At 38.2% G+C, this 18,202-nt stretch overlaps 2 protein-coding genes across 2 annotated transcripts in view; one reads left to right on the top strand and one right to left on the bottom strand.

The window, feature by feature from the left end:
• Positions 1-1,985, top strand: part of POU1F1 (POU class 1 homeobox 1) — a 12,311-nt gene extending 10,326 nt beyond the window's left edge. Inside the window, 1 exon segment of the mRNA XM_009701614.1 lies at positions 1,772-1,985. Within this exon segment, the coding sequence (XP_009699916.1) occupies positions 1,772-1,985 (214 nt within the window).
• Positions 1,986-8,677: 6,692 nt separating this feature from the next.
• Positions 8,678-18,019, bottom strand: CHMP2B (charged multivesicular body protein 2B). The gene is made up of 6 exons (XM_009701615.1): positions 17,989-18,019; positions 15,235-15,326; positions 12,962-13,156; positions 10,360-10,462; positions 9,218-9,324; positions 8,678-9,063 (listed from the first exon to the last, which is right to left on the bottom strand). Exons 1-6 carry the CDS (start codon positions 18,017-18,019, stop codon positions 8,950-8,952), a joined length of 642 nt encoding a protein of 213 aa, XP_009699917.1. The 3' UTR covers positions 8,678-8,949.
• Between the last annotated feature and the right edge of the window lie 183 nt (positions 18,020-18,202).

Genomic DNA, 18,202 nt, shown 5'->3' with positions numbered 1-18,202 from the left:
CCTGTCATCCAGCATTGCCTCTGATATAAGGACTAAAATATAGACGTAATTTCTCTCTGACTTTTGAATGAAGTATTCTTCTGAGGGGCTGCTTCTCAATTTGGAGTGAACTGGGGATGGAAGATGCTTCATAGCTCATTTGTTCATCACAGCACCTCACAAGGGATGAAGCTTTACTCTTGTGAGGCCAGTTTCTCCTCTCAGCTTCTCTACAAGCCAGTAAGGACTTGAGCAGCAGTGCCAAGACCTTGCCCAGTTTACGTAGTATGACCTGCATGAGAGCTGTGAGTTGGAAGCATCCATGTCCTAGGGGTTTTTTCCTGGCTAGAGGAGCCCCCAACACTGCTCATCTAACATTGTGGGTTTTGGTGGTTTTTTTTAGTGCCTATTGAGGAAATCAGTCCTCATATTAAGCATTTTTAATTATTCCCGCTTTTACATCTAACCCCACTGCACTGGAAGTATCAAATATGGCAGGTTACCAAGGGCACAGATAACTGAGGTGAAGGTCAGGACCAAATCCCACACAGTAAGAAAATATTAATTGTGGCTTTGAAAGCATATAGGACCTCCAGTTTGAGGAACTCCAACTAATCAGGACTTTATCTGAACTGCAGCCTTACTCTTAATAATTCTTAATGGATGTTTGAAGGCAAACTAGAGGTAAAACAAAAGTCCCACTAACCCAATTAGGTTAGTCATACCCTGAGAAAAACTACTTAATTTGAATCAGTGCAAACTATTTTATTTTCTACTCTGATTATAAAGCCTAAGAAACTGTTAGTCAAAAGTAATGAAGTTTCTATACTTCTGTGTGTGCAGAACATCACGCTATTAATTAGGTAGTTTCGGTAACATAACTAAATATTGCAAAATAGACCTATAAATGAAAGACCAGCAACAGACATTACAGAGGAATTAATGAAATAACTGGAACTCCAGTAGATACTTTGTGTATTTCTGTAACAGACTCACGCGTGAAGCGCCCTCTTGTGTCCGAAGAAATTACAGCTACTGCTGGAGGCGGGTCTGGATGCGTCCCCTTGGCACACAAGGGTGTCGCAGGTACTCGTTGTTTTCTGACAATATGTAACACAAACGTGAAGGAAATTCTGTCTGACAGTAAGAAAAGATAGGAGTCTTATTTTGTTTATTGAACCACTGAACTTTGGTCATTGCTGATTGTGAGGTATAGATTAAGGCAGACTTTTGGAAAATGTGATGATTGCTAAACAGGTTGCTGTAATCTCTGTAGTTTCTAGAAATATTAGTGCCCTCTCCATAACAAAATGAAATGCAGAACTTACAACAACATACATCATATCCCCAGTTGTAACTGATGGAGCTCTTCTCCTTTGTAAACCCAAAAGATGTGACACAACCAAGCAACCCCGGTTTGAACCCCCATGACACTGCTCTGACTTAGTTTGCTCCAACTCCTGTGAACACATTCATATCTAGCTGGTAGCTGTATGCCCTCGAGAACATCAAGAAACACAAACATTTCATGATTACCACTGAAACTGCACCAAACTTGATGCTGGTTTTGCCTTTAAATTACTCTGTGCTGAAATTCTGCATGATGTCATGCTGTTCATGTCAGCAAAGAAATACAGTGTACTTTAAGCTCTCTGGGTTTCCTTTACATAGAAGAGGAAACAAACCAAGACACTATCTTCTGTGCTCTTACTTGACCTTTCTCCTGAACTAGTGGTGAAAGCCTAATGTGTCAGAAAAGTTTTTAAAGGTGACATTTTATCCCTTTATCCAGTATCGCTGCCAAAGAAGCCCTAGAGAGACACTTTGGAGAACAAAGTAAGCCTTCTTCTCAGGAAATTATGAGGATGGCTGAGGGGCTCAATCTTGAGAAAGAAGTTGTGAGAGTTTGGTTTTGCAACAGAAGACAAAGGGAAAAGAGAGTGAAGACAAGTTTACATCAGAATGCCTTTAGTTCTATTATCAAGGAGCATCACGAATGCCGGTAAAGCTTTTCCATGCATAGATGTGGATTTCTGTTTTGCCTTTTGTAAATATTGTAAATACTATATTCTTTAAAAAAGAAGAAAAAAAAAACCAGTAAACCACTTGTTTCTCTTACAAGCTAGCCAGCTTCAGATGAAGTGTGTTGTGGAAGACCCAATTTTAACCTAAAAGGTTGGAAACAAATTAAATGCTACTACTATATTTAAAGAGTTGGAGGTCTCTGCTTAACTGCAAGGAATCTATTATGCATTATACAACTACAAATGCTTTCCAAGTTGCCCAAGTATTTGCTTTTCAGTTTCTCTGTGCTGTGCCTTTCTTGCATCTGTGGTATGTTTAATGATTAACGGAGAACCCCTTGCAGGTACCCTAAGCCTCAGGAAGCAAAGCCTTTATGTTATAGGTGAAGAAAGGTTACAAAGCTTGATATTGGCAGCTATAGTTCTGAAAGAACTTTGCCTCAGCATGTCCGTGCATGTGCTATCCCCTCACCCCACGCTAACTAGCTATCTGCACTAACCTTTGCGAGATCATAAGCCATTAGACACATGGCAGGGTCCCATCGCCACTGCTGAACACTGAGCTCGCCAAACTGAACATCAGTGAGAAATTGGACCTTCAAAGAAGAGAAGGTGAATAAGTGACCTTAAACAAGCAGTGGTGACACTGCTGAATATCTAGTTATGGCCAAGAATGGGATATACCCATGAGATCTTGTGGGACTGTCACTAGATCTGAGAGCCAGGTAGAAGAACGCTAGCTGAAGAACTGCCTTTCCAAAGCACGGCTCAAACCCAGCGACCTGCTCACAACAGCTGTACACCTCTGAGTAAATCATTTCAGGTAAACTTGTTGTGTAAGTTCAAGAGAAAGCCATTAGAAACGTGTCGTAATTGCTGTTGTTATTCACAGTAGAGTGTGCTTACAGAGTACACCAAAGTAGAGAGTTGTCAACATCGTTCCTACTGTGTGCTCTGTCTCCGTGTACAACTTGGCTGCCTTAAACAGGTGCTAAGTAGAAGTGACTTTTTTTTTATGCTTGTTATCAAAGGTAATTCTTGCTAATATATTATATGCGTTAAAGTTTGATTTGGGTAGGCTTAGCTATAAAAATTGGGATACAATTTACCTTACCTTAAGACTTTATGACTTGAAGAGGAAAAAACTAGAGAATTATCAGGGGGGGTATTGCTTTAGGCTTTCTTTGCATTGTACTTTTTTCTGATTAAACCCATGTGTGGACATACTTAGACCAGAGAGAGCGCATTAAGCTAAAAAAGGAAGGCCCTTGCACTCTGAAAGAAGTATCCACCCAAAGCATTTATTGCACTGCACATTCCCACTCTCTTACACCCCACTAATTGAAAATAATCCCTTATTTGTCATCCTCTAGCCTAGAGAGATAATCGGTGGAGAAAAAAAACAACAAACAGTGCCAGAGCTCCACCTCTCAGAAAGCCAGGCACCAAGAAACTGAATTAATGACTGTAGTACTCACCAGGGATAGATTATCCGGCCATCTCATCAGCCCTGCTCATTGTTATTAGAATAGCCCATTACCATATATGTATTTTTGACTGTTTTCCCAGGACTGAAATTAATTGAGTACATGCAAGTAGTAATGGCCAGATACATTTTATTTTTCCATAAAACAGACCTGATGATTTAGAAAATGTCTAGATAATAGGCCCACAGAAAGCAAAAGGAGTTTAATGTTCAAGACCACTTAGAAGCAGTGTGTACAAGTTAAGTGCTCTCTCTCTAGTGTACGTTAAATTATCTCTGATACCTATTACAGTGACCACAGGCATATTCAGCTACGGCAATTAGGATCCTAGATTAAAAAAAATACATTTTCATGGATGAATGCATTTGCTACAAACCCCTTAATTTAGAAGAAACCTTCAATTTAATAACTCAAAGGGGAGAAATTGTGCTATATACTCTCTTCAAGTTCTTATCACTAGCACAGCTCACCCACTACACCAGAGAAAGACCAAGCCTTAGCCTTTATACACCACGTGTATATCGACTGATCGTGAGCTGTCCGAAAGGATGAAAGATAAATACAGTGGAGATTAGCACTCAATGAAGGTGGTAGCATGCATTTGTGTACCTTTGATGCTATGTCATCTAATGTTATGTATTTTGAAACTATCTGATATATACAAAATGTATTTATATTCTAAGTTATTTTCTTAATTATAAAAGGCTTCCTAGAAATGCTATAAGCCTGTACTTCTTGCCCTTCCCCACCCCTCCAGTAAAGTATTCTTATACATTTGGTATTTTAGGTAATGGTTTGTAGTTCTGTCTCGATAACACTTTACTTTTTCCATTGTGTATCATGCTGTCATGAATGGGTGATTTAGATCGCTGGAAGGACCACTGTTAAAGGTATTGACAAAAGTGGTTTTAATATGACGCTGTAAAAGGGCAACTTCACAAAGTTCGATGGCAAGGTTCTCCTTAGTAATTACTGTGTGGAAGAAACATACAAAGGAAAATTGAGTTAGGATCGAGTTAGAATGATTTGCACAGAGACCGGAGACGCAAAAGGGTAAGGAAGACCCTCCCAGTGAGTCACAAGTGTCGGAGTGGACCCCCCTTGTTTTCTAAACTCCTCATGAAGGTTAGGTGAGGCCAGGTCAAATCTCAGTCTCAGACTTGGACAACGATTTACATCTAATGGAATTATCTATATAAAGTTTATAATAATTGAGTAGCTACATGGATTAGTAGTTTCATTAGCATTAATTCAGCATGCTATCTGTCACTTACCAAAGATCTGCCGTTGGTAAAAGCTGTCTCTGCCTCGACGACCAACCTTGAGAGGGGTCCCAGCTCAAGGGGAGATCACCGCCATGCAGCCACGCTGCCTAGCAGAGAGAGCTCAAAGGAGGCTCACTTAAGCTGTCATATTTCTGGAATAAAGTGGTTGGCAATGTGAAAGGTATGCATGAGACTCCTTGTACCCACAACTTTCTTTGCTCCTTAATAATAAATGAGTCTTGGAAGAGCTGCCTGCTATTCATGTGTTAATCGCATGATCGGTGTTCCAAGCTCATACGCATCAATGAGCAGTGTGTCACTCTGCTCCTTTGTGGGATTTCAGAGAACAGATTGGAACTAGAGTAGTTCTTGGCCTTTACCTCCTTTGGAGCTTGTACCAAACTACCGCTAGTTTGGTCAAGGGGGTCGAGTGCATCCATCACACATGCTCACGTGCTTATTCATTTTAGCATGCTGTAATAGTTAATTCAAGAGGAGACACCGTAACATTGTGATTTCTAATCTTACAAAAAGTCTCACAAGTGAAAGCTAATTGCAGAAGCATAGCAAAACAAAATGAAAGGTGACACATAATGCTATTTTCTCACAAATGAATGACAAAAGGCTAAGTGGAGGAAGCAGCCTCCATTTAAACACATTTAGCTGTTGCCACAGAAATACTAACAAATTAGAGCAGAATTGTTTAAAGAAGAAAAGCTGGATAAAATCAATTTAATGTGCTGCAGCTGCAGCCATTAGATTTAGTGAAAGTGGCAATTGGTTTTTTTTCAGTAGGAACAACTTACTGGGTAATTGCCATCAATCACTCTTGATTGGGGAAAACCCCCTAGATAAGACTTCTGAGGGGCAGCTTTAAAAACCTGCAAGTAAGAGTTTAGTGGGCCATTTGACTAACATGGGCTCCACTATTTTTGTTTGAGATGTTTGTGGGATTTTTTTCTTGCTCTTCTCCCATGGCAACTTTAGACACGGTGTTAAAATTAGAATACAGGAGAAAACAAGACATTATGACCGTGTATAAATCTGTGGTTCACCTGTTTCCGAAGTACTGTGTAGCATTCAGTTCCCCTCATCTGATGGATACAACAGACCTAGAAAAGGCCCCTATGCAGGCAAAGCTGACAATCAAAGGTAAGAGGAATAACTGTTTATGCTACTGCCTCTCTTCTAGGTTTAATGCGTGTGCCTTGACTGCTATAGAGGTATACTGAATTATGAGCTCTATTGAAAGGCTGGATGGAGTCAGGCTGTTCACCATCTTGCCTAATGAGGAGTAAACATGTAAAACTGGAAAGAAGCTTAAGAAAAAACAAAAGTGGTGGTTCTTAATGTGGTGGGGAAAAAACAACGTGGAACTCTTCTACTAAAAAATGTGGGTGCCAGAAGTTTATTTATGTGGAGAAGTTCACAGATGAGAAAGCCACTCAAAGCTGTTGTATATAGAGGAACTTAGACATGGCTCTGGAAGTGCTCTAAATTGAAAATAGTTAGAGGTTGGAAGAGTATTAGTGGAGGAAATGTCATCTACATTGATCTTGTTCTCGTATTTTCCTGGGCATTGCTTATGACCACCTGTGGAGTAGGATTCTGAGTGAGTTGGACCTCTGTCTGCCCCAACAGAGCCATTCTTAGGTGTGTGCACAATTGCACTGTTCTTGGATGGAGGACTTTCAGATTCAGTTACTGTTAAAGTGTCAGCAAGGATAATGGAGTTTAAGGATTGAGTAGGGGGTTTTTTTGTCTGCTAAGAGTGATTTAAAAGGAATTTGTTTCCAAGTAGTGGATGCAATTTTGTTACAGATGGCTATAACATACTAACTGTAATTGAAAAAATTATAAGCAAGCCTGCAAACCTACATCACTTCTCACTCTGCTACTGAAAGATTTTTATACAGATTACAGCTGCAGGACTTAAGAGGTAACTGTTAACAGAAACACCAAATTCATATTAACAGTAGCCCTAGTTCAGCAGTCTTACTGACACCAAAAACCCATGCCTTTATTCCTGTTCGTCAAAGACCCCGTAGATAGAGGAAAGAACTCTCAAGAGAATTACGCCGTTTTGACAGTCATTAAAAGGATAAAGTGCATACTTCATTCAGAAAGGATATAAGCCTTGGTGTTGAACCAAAATACAATCAATCAGTAACATTTTATATTTAACTAATTTCACATTACAGTTTCTTCTTCAGTGCCTAAGAGCAGTACTTGGGCACCCAGAAAACAGACAGAAGGGAATGCAAACTTGATCAAGTCTTTACTGAATGTTGAGTATAAGTAAAAAGCCCACAAGCAACGACCACAAATATTATGCTGCTTTATCATAGCTCAGGTCAAAGGAAAATTTATCAGAGCTAACAGGAGTCCAAAGAAAGCCCACTAAGAGACAGATGTGGAAGACTAACCCTACAGAGGACAAAGTCATTGTGGAATAAAAAGCCTTTTATTAGATTTTTACAAAATAACTTGTAAAAAAAAAATTCACCTCGTCAGATATATGCAATATATAAACTTACACATTCCTACCCACTACCTCACAGATTCATAGTTTGTCCATTACTTCCTTCGAAGAGAAAGAACAACTGCATTTCTATGCCAAAAAACAGACGAAGGCTCACCTATGTTTTTTCCTTTCTCTGCTGACTTCAATCCTAAAGAGCAGATGGTGCGACAACAGTAGATTATTCATAGAGGTTATGGTTTCCTGCTACACTTTCTCTAGCAGCAAAGTCTCTTTATGAAGTTTGTCCCCTCACAGGTATCCTGGTTCCACTCTTGGGAAGTATTTTGCTTTTCTCTTTTTAAAGCCAAGATGATTTTATTGTTTCTGTTCAATGAACAGCCCCATTAAATCAGCACAACTGAGGGGCATATAATCTCCAGCAGAGTAAGGGCTGAGGAACTTCACATCTGCAAAGTCATAAATAGGAACTGCACTCTCAGACTTTGACATCTATTTAAAATAGCAACAGTTCTTATTTCATTAGCCCAATGCATTCCACTTAAAGCTAGAATCATGCTGATGCAGTCCAGAGACCATAGAAAAACCTTCACAGAACCAAAAGACTTTTATTATGGTATTTAGACAAGTCATTATCAGGTATCATCCAAAATGGTTCTCAAATTCAGATTTAGCTTATCAATGTGATCAATTGCATCTTAGTAAACAATACAATTATGCACAGTTATCTTCCATTAAGAAATATCGTAAAATATATACAAATGTTGCGTCAAGCAAATGTCCTTCTTGCAAGTGTGAAGTTGCATTTCTGAACAAGTGCATTTCTGAACTTCAGCACCGAGTCCCATCAAGTGTATAGAGAGGTCTCACCATAGTGTTTTGTGAAACAGTCTTAATTACAAGTTTACTCACTTTTCAAAGGCTCATTCTGAAAAAAATCACAAAGGTACAAGATTTATATACATAAAGGCACAGCAATTCTGTTGAAACCAGCTATGTTACAGTACAATAGAGTTCAATCAGTGCCTTTCATGCAACAAAGTTCACTAACAAATTTAAATCCTCTTCCAGTAAGATTAACTGCACAAGGACTGTATCCCTCCCTTTCTATAAAAAGAATAACCAGCTATTATTTAATCAAGTCAAAGTTACTACAGGAACTTGAAAGAAATACATAAAATGCTTTTTCTTTCTGCCTAAATTTGCTAGACTTCCAAGACTATTTCTCATCAAAAGAAAATAGTTTCCAACTAAGAGCGTAGATGAAGTTTCATTTGTGCCAAGATGACAGACTAAGAATTCTTCTATAGCGACTGTTATAAAAATGATATATATTATATAGGTGCTGTCCTAGGAGGCATCACCACCAGTCACAGAATAGGCAGTTCTAAAGACAGATCAGGAACTGAGATAGAAGAAAACTTTGTGTTCAGAGGACAGATTCAGATCAGGTATAAATGAATTTATCATTAGAACTACATCCCTGGTTGGTCCAGTGCTCAAAAAGACACCATGCATTGGACGCACCAAGTGTACTTCTCCCTGTAAATTGATTCAAAATATTTCCCCCTTCTTCCCCCAGTACCAACTTCAAGTTGTCATTTCTGAAGCTTTAGTTTTCCTAGACATCAGTTGCACTGAAAGAGTATTTGCACTTTTTACATCTGTCTGCAGCTGACTAATTAGAAGGCAGACTGTGTATTGCCATCAAGCTAATCAACTCCCAAAGCTTTGAGCTGTCGTTCTATCTCTTCATCTGATATGGTAGCAGCTTTTGATGTTGATGCAGATGGTAAGCCTCTGGCAGCTGATGGAGCTTTGGCCATCTAGAAGACAGAAGTTTTCTTTAGTCAAAATAATACATGTTATGACAAGCTAACTTCTAGAATAAGACTGTAAAATAAAGGCTGCTAGAATAAACTATTTTTAAAAAGGGAATTAAGGGGAAGAAGCAGATGAACTAGGTAAAAATAGCCATACCTTTCCAGAGATTTCAATTCCTATCTCATCAAGCACTTGGTTAACAATATCTTGGCTTTCTTCCTCTTCATCAGAAGCATCAAAAATATCATCCAGAGTGTCATTAACTTAGAAGAAAGAAAAAAAAAAATCCACACTGCATTAAGCAAAAAGGTTACTAGAACAACCTAGTACCATCCTTCTACTCCCCCAGAATGTTATAGTAATACCACTGTATAAGATACCAACAGAATGCACCTGTATATTGGAGAGGCTTTCTTACCTCTGCCTTGCAAAGCCTGTGAGCACAGTTAGGGCAACAACAGGGCAAGGCATGACTGCTTTTACAAAAATGTTTGGTTTCACCAAAATAGTTTAGTTGCTCTATCTCCCCCCATTAGATTTTAACTTTTCTTAAAAATATCTAGAGTTTCATAAAAATCCCCTTTCTCTTCCTCCAAGTATGTTGCAAAACTGTTAACTACTCAGATAATTTCCGAATTGCAACAATACAGTTCTGCGCAGCTGAGGTGTTCACATCTTGCTCAACAGTATTGTTTTGAGTCCATGCTACTTACTACGGCCAACACAGTGGCAGGGATTAGCATAGAAAGGAGACTGTGCTAGCAACACCAGGAAGTTTGGCATTATTTAGCTGACAGTGGACAGATGCAATTGGGAACAAGAAACTTGCCACCTCCCCCCCAGAAGTTATTTGTGGCTTAAATAAAAAATGGAGACAAATTCATCCCATACCACCATGTACGTTAAGCTGAGATTATGAATAATATCTAAATTAAGTGTCCAGTCCCAGAAGAAAAAGCATATGAAGAACTATCAGCTACAGAAAGGGCAATTTTTCAAGTCTGCCTACCAGTTATGCCAACAAGGCTTTGAACTGGTCTCAAACCCTCTTCCCTTCTAGTATGTTCTTTCTAGAAGTATGACGGGTGTTTTTCAGGAAGATGGGAAGGAATGGATTCTAGATTATTACCTAGAGCTACTAAAAAGCCTAAGGCTCAGCCTCCCTGTTCAGACATGCACTGTTTGTTTGCTCTTCATTTTTGCTGTCAATCTCATTAATTGTAGAAATAAAACTTCAAGCATCAATATTTCTAGACTGGTTCCACCCTTCCAAGAATACAATGGGCTGCAGAACTTACTCATTTCTTCAGTCATTTCCATCTTCATGTTTTCCTTCTGGAAATTTTGCATAGTTTGTAGTGTCTTTTGTGGATCCATTTTCTTATTAACTGCTTGCATTGTCTATTAATATTGAAAAAACCCTTAATCATATAATGAGACAGTAGTAAATACTAATATATACATTAAGAAGGAGTAAGACTTTTCTAATAAAAAAACCTTCAGTCCAAATTTCGCTTTCCTTGTGTCTTTACATCTCATGAGAATCATAGATACATAACAGATCAATAGTACAGTCTGCATCTATTAAGAAATATTGCTATCTATTACTCTAATAGATATGCTTTTAAATATATTTGTCCTTCTTGCACCATGACCCTTCTCCTGGTCTTATATTAGGAAAAATCTGACTGATCTAAATGAAAAGAATGGGACGATATTTCCTAACTTGCAGGCTATACTCTTTAAAGAGGTAAAAGGTTGCAGGTTTTTTGTTCAGTAAGGAACATTTATTTGAACCACCACTAGAGGACAGGCATTAAATTGCAATAGTTTCTTTATGTTATAATTCAATGAAAAAAAAAAACTTTTCTCTGAAAAGCAAATATCAGAGTGTTCAGGAAGTACATATGGGCTCAGGGTGAAACTTTGTAATGGGTAGGGATCTTTCTGTGACAGTTTACTGAACTTCACCTGTTTTACTACAAGTATGCAGCACTGCCTTTCAGGCACCAGCTTTCAATACTTTCTTCTTTCCTAAGAAGCAAGCTACTGTATCTCTCATGGGATGTCAAAACCTAAATATGGACATGAGCAATTCAAACGTAAAGTCTAACCATCTTTTAGAAGATAAAAAAGTTGGTTAATTAAAAGGGATGTTATCAAACTACTAGAGCCACTGCTGACTTCATAGAAGCTCTTCTGCCTTCATGTCGTGAGTTTGTTTAATGTGATAACGTATTAGGCTTCTAACGTTACTTCAATTTCAAAGACTATGTTCATAGTCACATTATTTGAATTTAAAAAGTTATTCTGGATTTAGAGGGTGTTGGTTCTTTAGAATTCTTTTACAAGAGTTATAGATAGACATCAAAAATCTTTGCACTAAATTGATACAGAGTTTATATATCTTCAGAAAAGGCAACTATTAACTGGACTTTACTATGTCCAAAATTAGTGCTATACTTGCTAAATAGAATATAGAAAAATACTTTGAAAGCTTTGCATTAATGTATTCGTCTTGCTTGTTGAGGCAACCGATTGCATATATTTTTCACTGATGGTTGTATGAGATTAAGAATAGTTCATAAGCTTCAAAATGAACGACTGAATACTTTTCTTTTTTAAGCTTCCCATGTTGATAAGGCAATATACTGACTTTAGAAGTGACCAAAACAATTTAATACCTTCCTCTCTGATAATGTTACACAAACCCGTCCATAGAAGTACCTGCGGTGCTTCAAAAAACATTTCTGGATGCTGGTTAGTTTATTTTTTTATATTTTTGTGTTTTTTTTTTCCTACAGACTTAACCTTCATAATTAGTCTAGCACCACTTTAGAGAAATTTAATCCAAGACATCTCATAGATAAAAAGAAGTCAAGCATGTAATAATTAAAAAGCAAGACCAACTTGTTCACATGCAACACTGTTGTAAGAATGCCAAGTAAGCTGTTTAACTTCATCGGTTGTACAGTCAGACAAGACCTTCTTTGTGGGTTAATCATGGAGCATACAAAGTTTGCTACAGAGACACCACTGTATCACTGAATGGCTGATATCTGAAAACATATTGCTTCTAAACTGACAGCAAAGCCTTAGCAGTAATTACTTTCTGCACTAAGTTGTGTTGCATTGCTAGGTTTAACTGGCACGTAACCAGATTTAACTTGGATTGTGATAAAAGCACAACTTGTCTACAATGATGCGTACTAATTCTGTTTTCTACACCTCAAGTTGAGCAATCCTTCTTGCCAAAAGCAAACTCCCTATTTATCAATCCAGGGAAATAGGGGAAAGTTCACAACCAACTCGGACAACTAAGATTTTTCAGACTCTTCTAGGAGATGAGATGAGATTTGTGAGAAAACTCAATGCAATACTGTTTCCTTAGAGTACAGGGAGTAAGAATGACAGGGAACTCCAGATTAGATTTCCTTTGGAACTTAAGATCCAAAGCAATAACCTACTTTTTGCACAAGCCATAAAGCTACTCTGACACACTGCCTTGATTTCTAGATGAAGCATGCCCTACTTTTTCCCCCAATAAAAACCTCTTGTGACAAGATATACAGCCAAGACACTGTAGCAGCATGGTTTGGTTTTTTCTGATGTACTAAAAGAATTCTTCCACTGGTACTGGAGTTTATTTTTATCATGCAAACATTTGACAGATGTCTAGCCCAAGAAAATATGCTTAGTGAGGTGCTAACGGGTTGGATTGACTAGACAAAAATTCCACAATATGAATCAAATTACATTTCCCTACTGTATCCTCAACACCATTTGCGGTATTAAGCAATAAGTTTTATCCCTTCAATTGTCTTATACAAAAAACCACAACTTAACTTTTGCAACCATATGCTGCATTTTAATGTAAAAGAATGTCTTGTAATGCCTTACTTTTGCTGTAGTTGACATAGCTCCTGCCATCTTCATCTGCGAGTTCATGACCTTTGTTTGAGTCGACATAGAAGTGACTTTAGAGCTAACAGCATATGTTCGATTTTTCTGCTTCCGCAGTTGTACAAGCTGTTTTGCTAGCACTTTACAGGCTTCTTTGTTACCAGTCTTAGCCATTTTCTTTATTTCCAGTTCCTGTTAGAAAAGGTAAAACATTAATTCTACAGAATTTTCATTCAAATAAAAACTATAATTAAGCTTTAACACTAATATTTAAATTCCAAATGTTAACTATCCTCTTGATTTTTTTAAGACATTTCAAGTTATATAAATAGTCTTCCTTGCTTTTTAGCAAGGCTATTTAGTAGAATAAATGCAATGCTGTTATGATTTGACCAGAAGAAACAAAAAAAAAAAACCACCACAACAAAACTGAATTATAGTATGGTAGCACACAATTCCCCAAAAGACTTCAACTTCTTGTCACATTCACTTATATGTGCACATTCAATTCCTAGATCTGGATAGGGAGTAACACTTCAAAAAAAAAAAAAAAACAACACTTCAAAAGTCAAGAAATTATTATGGACAGCCAACTATTAGTGCCATGACTCTAATCATCTTTTATTTCTTGCATTCACGGCAAATCAAGCCACATCGCCATGGAAGAAAGAGGGAATTCATAGGTTCTTTTTAACACTTTTTTAGCCTCGAGAGAATCTCATAACATTTTTTCGGGAAGAAGTGGATAAAGTTAGACAAGCAATAATTATAGGCTGTTTGCCCACATAATTTAGCTGGACTTAACTTAGCACATAATAGAAGTGGTATAGTTTGTCTACAACATGTGCTTAAGCCTGAAGAAAGACACTTCTGGCTTACAAAAAACACCCCAAATCCCAATCTATCAATTCAAGGAGAAACGGCAAGCTATTTAGCCCAGAGGCTAATTTGGGTAAAGAGCTGCAATACATTATTTGCTTTTGAGAGGTTTGGGGCAAGTTTATTAAAGTCAGTCATGTTCTTCTGGAAAAAAAAATGCTCAAAATTCATATAGTCGTATGAGGTTACTGAACTGAAACAGAACTGTCTGCATACTTAAAGGTATTTTTATACATAGAATTAACATAACTAGGTTTTCTCAGAGCAGTACCTCATAGTTAAGGGAAAAAAAAGTCTTTCTGAAGAAAGTACGTAACAAAATGTTCTGAGATTGACTGACAAGCCCTTGGTCCTTTTTCACCTGATCTGTCTCTGAAAATTAATATTTATTGGCATTGATTCTCTCATCCTAACAGCAAATTTTAACTTTTTCAAAGACATATTTCATTTCTCCTTTCTTCTTCTCCTCAGAAATCCAACATTTCTGAAACAATTTGCTGTAGTAAGTAATCAAAACTTCAACCTGAGTATTCACGAAAATTAACATTATTTCCAGAGTTGGAAAATTTCATACTGAAAAATGCCTTATCTATGAGTAACCTATTATTATCTTACATGTTCCAAGCTTCCAGAAATAATTTCTCTGACCTCCTTTAGTTTATTATTCCCAGCTCTTAGTATTCATGCGACCTGCTGCCATGAAACACCTCAATAGCTACTGAAACAGCGGCTGGATTTGCACAGCTTTTCCCACAGTCTGAGTATGTCTTCATGCATCAAACCCTGCCATCTGTCACATCCATTTATCCAATTATACTGCCACACAGGTGCAGCATCCGTTCACTTAATATTTGATAGCTCACACACACTTAAGTTTTAAATAGATCTTAATTTAGGCAGATAGTTTTACTGTTATTAGCTAGTTTTACGGAAGTTCTATATGAATGAAATAACAGCCCTATAGGGTATTCATGATACCCTATGGTTTTTCAAGTACCCTCTCCCACTGGAGAGTCATGGTAACATATGACAGCACTAACACTCCTTTTAATTTTTCCACCACAAGACCACTGACTTACCAGCCTGTTAGAAAAAACCTTCTGAAGGATAGAGAATGTTAAGAATGAAAGGGAAGAATGAATGCGGTTATTTAATCTAAACACATTGTTTCAGGCTTTTCCTATATTAAAGGCTGAGAACCACTTTTAGATATTAAAATTGTGTCAGAAAAAAATTACTAACTGAAAAGTCAAAAAAGGGGAAGACAACTTTTTTTAGTTTTCATTTATTATACATTGACTTGTATCTTTAGCACTTCGCAAGTTTTCTGTTATACTGGGGGTGTGTGTTTGTTTTTAAAAGAGTAAAATAAAGTTCCCTGCTCTACTTACCAGTTGTTTTTCCTGTTTTTCAAGTGCTGCTCTATCTCTGGTTATAGCCCTCTGTGTACCTCTTAACTCTCGATTTTGCTCCTTTATTATATCTGGAAAGAAAGTATTTATAGCTGGGAAAAGCTTTCAATACTACATAAACATCTTATCTGCTAAACATTCTGCAGACATGCAGTACGTTTGACAGCCTCCCTTTGTTCAGAGGGACCATCAGCTATCAAAGAATTGTCAGCATTTCAAATATATGAAATATTAGCAAAATACAATTTTACATATACAATATGATTATGTTTCAGCAGCTTAGGCCATATACCATAATAAAAAGGCTGTTTTACCTAGTATGTTTCTTTGCACCATAACCATAGCAAGAGCCTTAAACCACCCAGTAAGAGTTGGGTACGCACACTTTTCTGCAAGTTCAACCCTAACTGAGCAATAAAAGTCATTGCTTTTCAACCACTCAGCCCTAACTGTAGCAGGTAGATCAGCTGAAGAAACCTTATACAGGAGATCTCAGAGCAGTTAAGGAGTTCCCAAAAAAACAGTTAAGGAGTCCATCAAAACAGTGAAGATACTCCTAGATGCGAGTCCTGGATCCTGCTCTTCTCTATCCTTATTCTGGTTCAACAGAGATTACTCTCCTCCACAAATGTACCACATCTGTGCACCCATCTTCAAGCCAAACTATCAAGCAATAGCATTCAAACTTTTCCAATTAGCAGATGCTTAAGAATATTAAGATATGAAAGTAGAGGCCTTTAGAGCAAATTTAAGCTTCCTGATGTAGCCTGTAGAAGCTTGAACACTGTCTGTTAGGTGAAACATATCATCCTTCATCGGAGTTTTCTCCACTATTTAAAAATTATTTACCCGTAACATCCACTTTTTAAAGCAAATACTACTTACAATATAGCCATCAATCATGCTAGTTGCAATTAACTTTTATTAGAATTTACAGCACATGCTTAGGTGTGATTCACCTGGGCAAAGGTAGAGAGGTCTGCATCTGACTCAGCATCCTCTGCCCTTTATAGAGGAAAGAAGTTACTACTTTTAGGAAAAGGTTCATCTACTCCTAATGTATGTGTTTACATGACATTAGATAAACTTTGGCTGGGAGTCTGAAAGGAATAAATTGTCACATAAGCTTTGTTCAGAGCTCGCTCTTCTAATCCACAGGAGTAACATCGTGGCAGGGCACCCCTATTGTACCGTGAAAGTTTGAAGCACATGAAAATCCATACAAACAGGCAGTTACCAACAGAAAACAAGGCATGGAGGATAAATTCTAGAAATAGCAGCCACTCTTTTCATTCTTTTTAAGACTTGCAACAATTTTTCTACAAACAGAAAGAAACACTCACTTTCTTCATTCCCACAATCAGAAATACTGTAAAACATTCATTGCTGAAATTATTTCAACCTTAATAGGTTTAAATCGGGGGAAAAAAACCCAAACTTTCAGTGGCATTTTAAAGTGGGCATATATGCTAACCCCTCCCACCATCCCGCCACTGTTTTTGGCCAAATAAATACATACTCCAAACAAGCTCTGTGAGAAAGAGACCTGTTTTTACAGTACGACTACTGCTCTGAGAACTACACAAAAAGCATCTTCAGGAGATGTAGACTTTTCAGTGGACAATAATGAAAAGCTGAAAGATGACATGGAATATAACACTGCATTCTTCACACTGGCAAAGCAGCAGTGAAAATTATTCTGAAAACAATGCTACAGGCAAGTGATTTTGAAGGTAGACAAACGTATATTACTTGCACAGCTGCACTTGCAAAAATGAAAGAAAAAGCTTAATAGCTACATATAAGACTGTCTTTTCTAACTACAATAACTATTAGGAAAAAAAAAATAATCCCTTAGCATAGAAAGCTTGAAAAATAGGAACTTCAAGCCTATAAGAAACAAGAACTGTACTTAAGTCAGGAGATAATAAGGGTGAGCATGATGCTTATTTCTGTTGTTTCTGATCTCACATAGCGGCTCAAACTAAGGATGGCAATAAACCAAAAAGAACAGCTATCTGCAGTTACAGGCCCTTTAATTTGTTTTTGCAAGTGAAGGCCAAGATCAGAACTTGGTTCCTGTTTCTCTGTGATAACTGATGCAAATTCCTAGCTTTACTCCAGCAGACAGAAGAAAACAGGGTATTTCTGAGAGATCCTTTTGCTGATAGCTACTCCCAGGTGTCATGCTGCTGTCTCACACCAGGGTAAGGAGGAAGCACCTCCATTCCTTAAAACAGGTTGCACAAGAGACACCCAGAAGGGCTTGACCTGGCTCCTACAATTGGCCTTGGTCATGGAAGCTCAGTGCCATCTCCCCCTTCCTCCTCTCTCACTGTTGCATCAAAAATGGGAAGAGACAACTGGGAAACATACGTATTTTCCCTTAGTGACATACAATTGGTTGATGCGCAGCGTCATCTTTGGCGAGCCAATTTCAAACGAGGACCCACCTGACTTGACACAGGGCCCTGGCTCCTACAATTGGCCTTGGTCATGGAAGCTCAGTGCCATCTCCCCCTTCCTCCTCTCTCACTGTTGCATCAAAAATGGGAAGAGACAACTGGGAAACATACGTATTTTCCCTTAGTGACATACAATTGGTTGATGCGCAGCGTCATCTTTGGCGAGCCAATTTCAAACGAGGACCCACCTGACTTGACACAGGGCACCCAACATGCCAGACAGCCAGCTCTGAGGGTCGCCAACCCCCCGCCAGCCCCCCAGCCACACCTGGGGCACACCGATTTGGAGGGCTGACCATCGCCCACAGGACTGCTGTCAGGTAAGCGATCTTTTTCGGCTTTACTTTGGAAGTGGTTATTTCTGCATAAGTTTAAGCGTTTTGTTGACAGACTGACTACAAAAACATCAAGACCAACTTGTTTTAAGACCCACGTACAAAGCCAAGGGGGCAAGCGGCGGCAGCTCGGCAGCTGCTCCGGGC

The sequence above is a fragment of the Cariama cristata genome, unplaced genomic scaffold (assembly GCF_000690535.1).
Source record: "Cariama cristata isolate BGI_N322 unplaced genomic scaffold, ASM69053v1 scaffold8856, whole genome shotgun sequence".
In the NCBI taxonomy this organism is placed as follows: domain Eukaryota; kingdom Metazoa; phylum Chordata; class Aves; order Cariamiformes; family Cariamidae; genus Cariama; species Cariama cristata.
Note: the sequence above shows the minus strand (reverse complement) of the source record. Positions and strands in the feature narration are given on the sequence as shown.

What these genes read in the sequence shown, in the direction of transcription:
- CHMP2B (XM_009701615.1), bottom strand. Translation starts at nt 18,019, where the DNA reads ATGGTCAGCCCTCCAAATCGGTGTGCCCCAG. An exon ending in AAAAACAGGAAAAACAACTG is followed by an intron (nt 13,157 to 15,234) that starts GTAAGTAGAGCA and finishes CTTTTCTAACAG; the next exon opens with GAACTGGAAATAAAGAAAAT. An exon ending in GAATTGAAATCTCTGGAAAG is followed by an intron (nt 9,064 to 9,217) that starts GTATGGCTATTT and finishes TCTGTCTTCTAG; the next exon opens with ATGGCCAAAGCTCCATCAGC.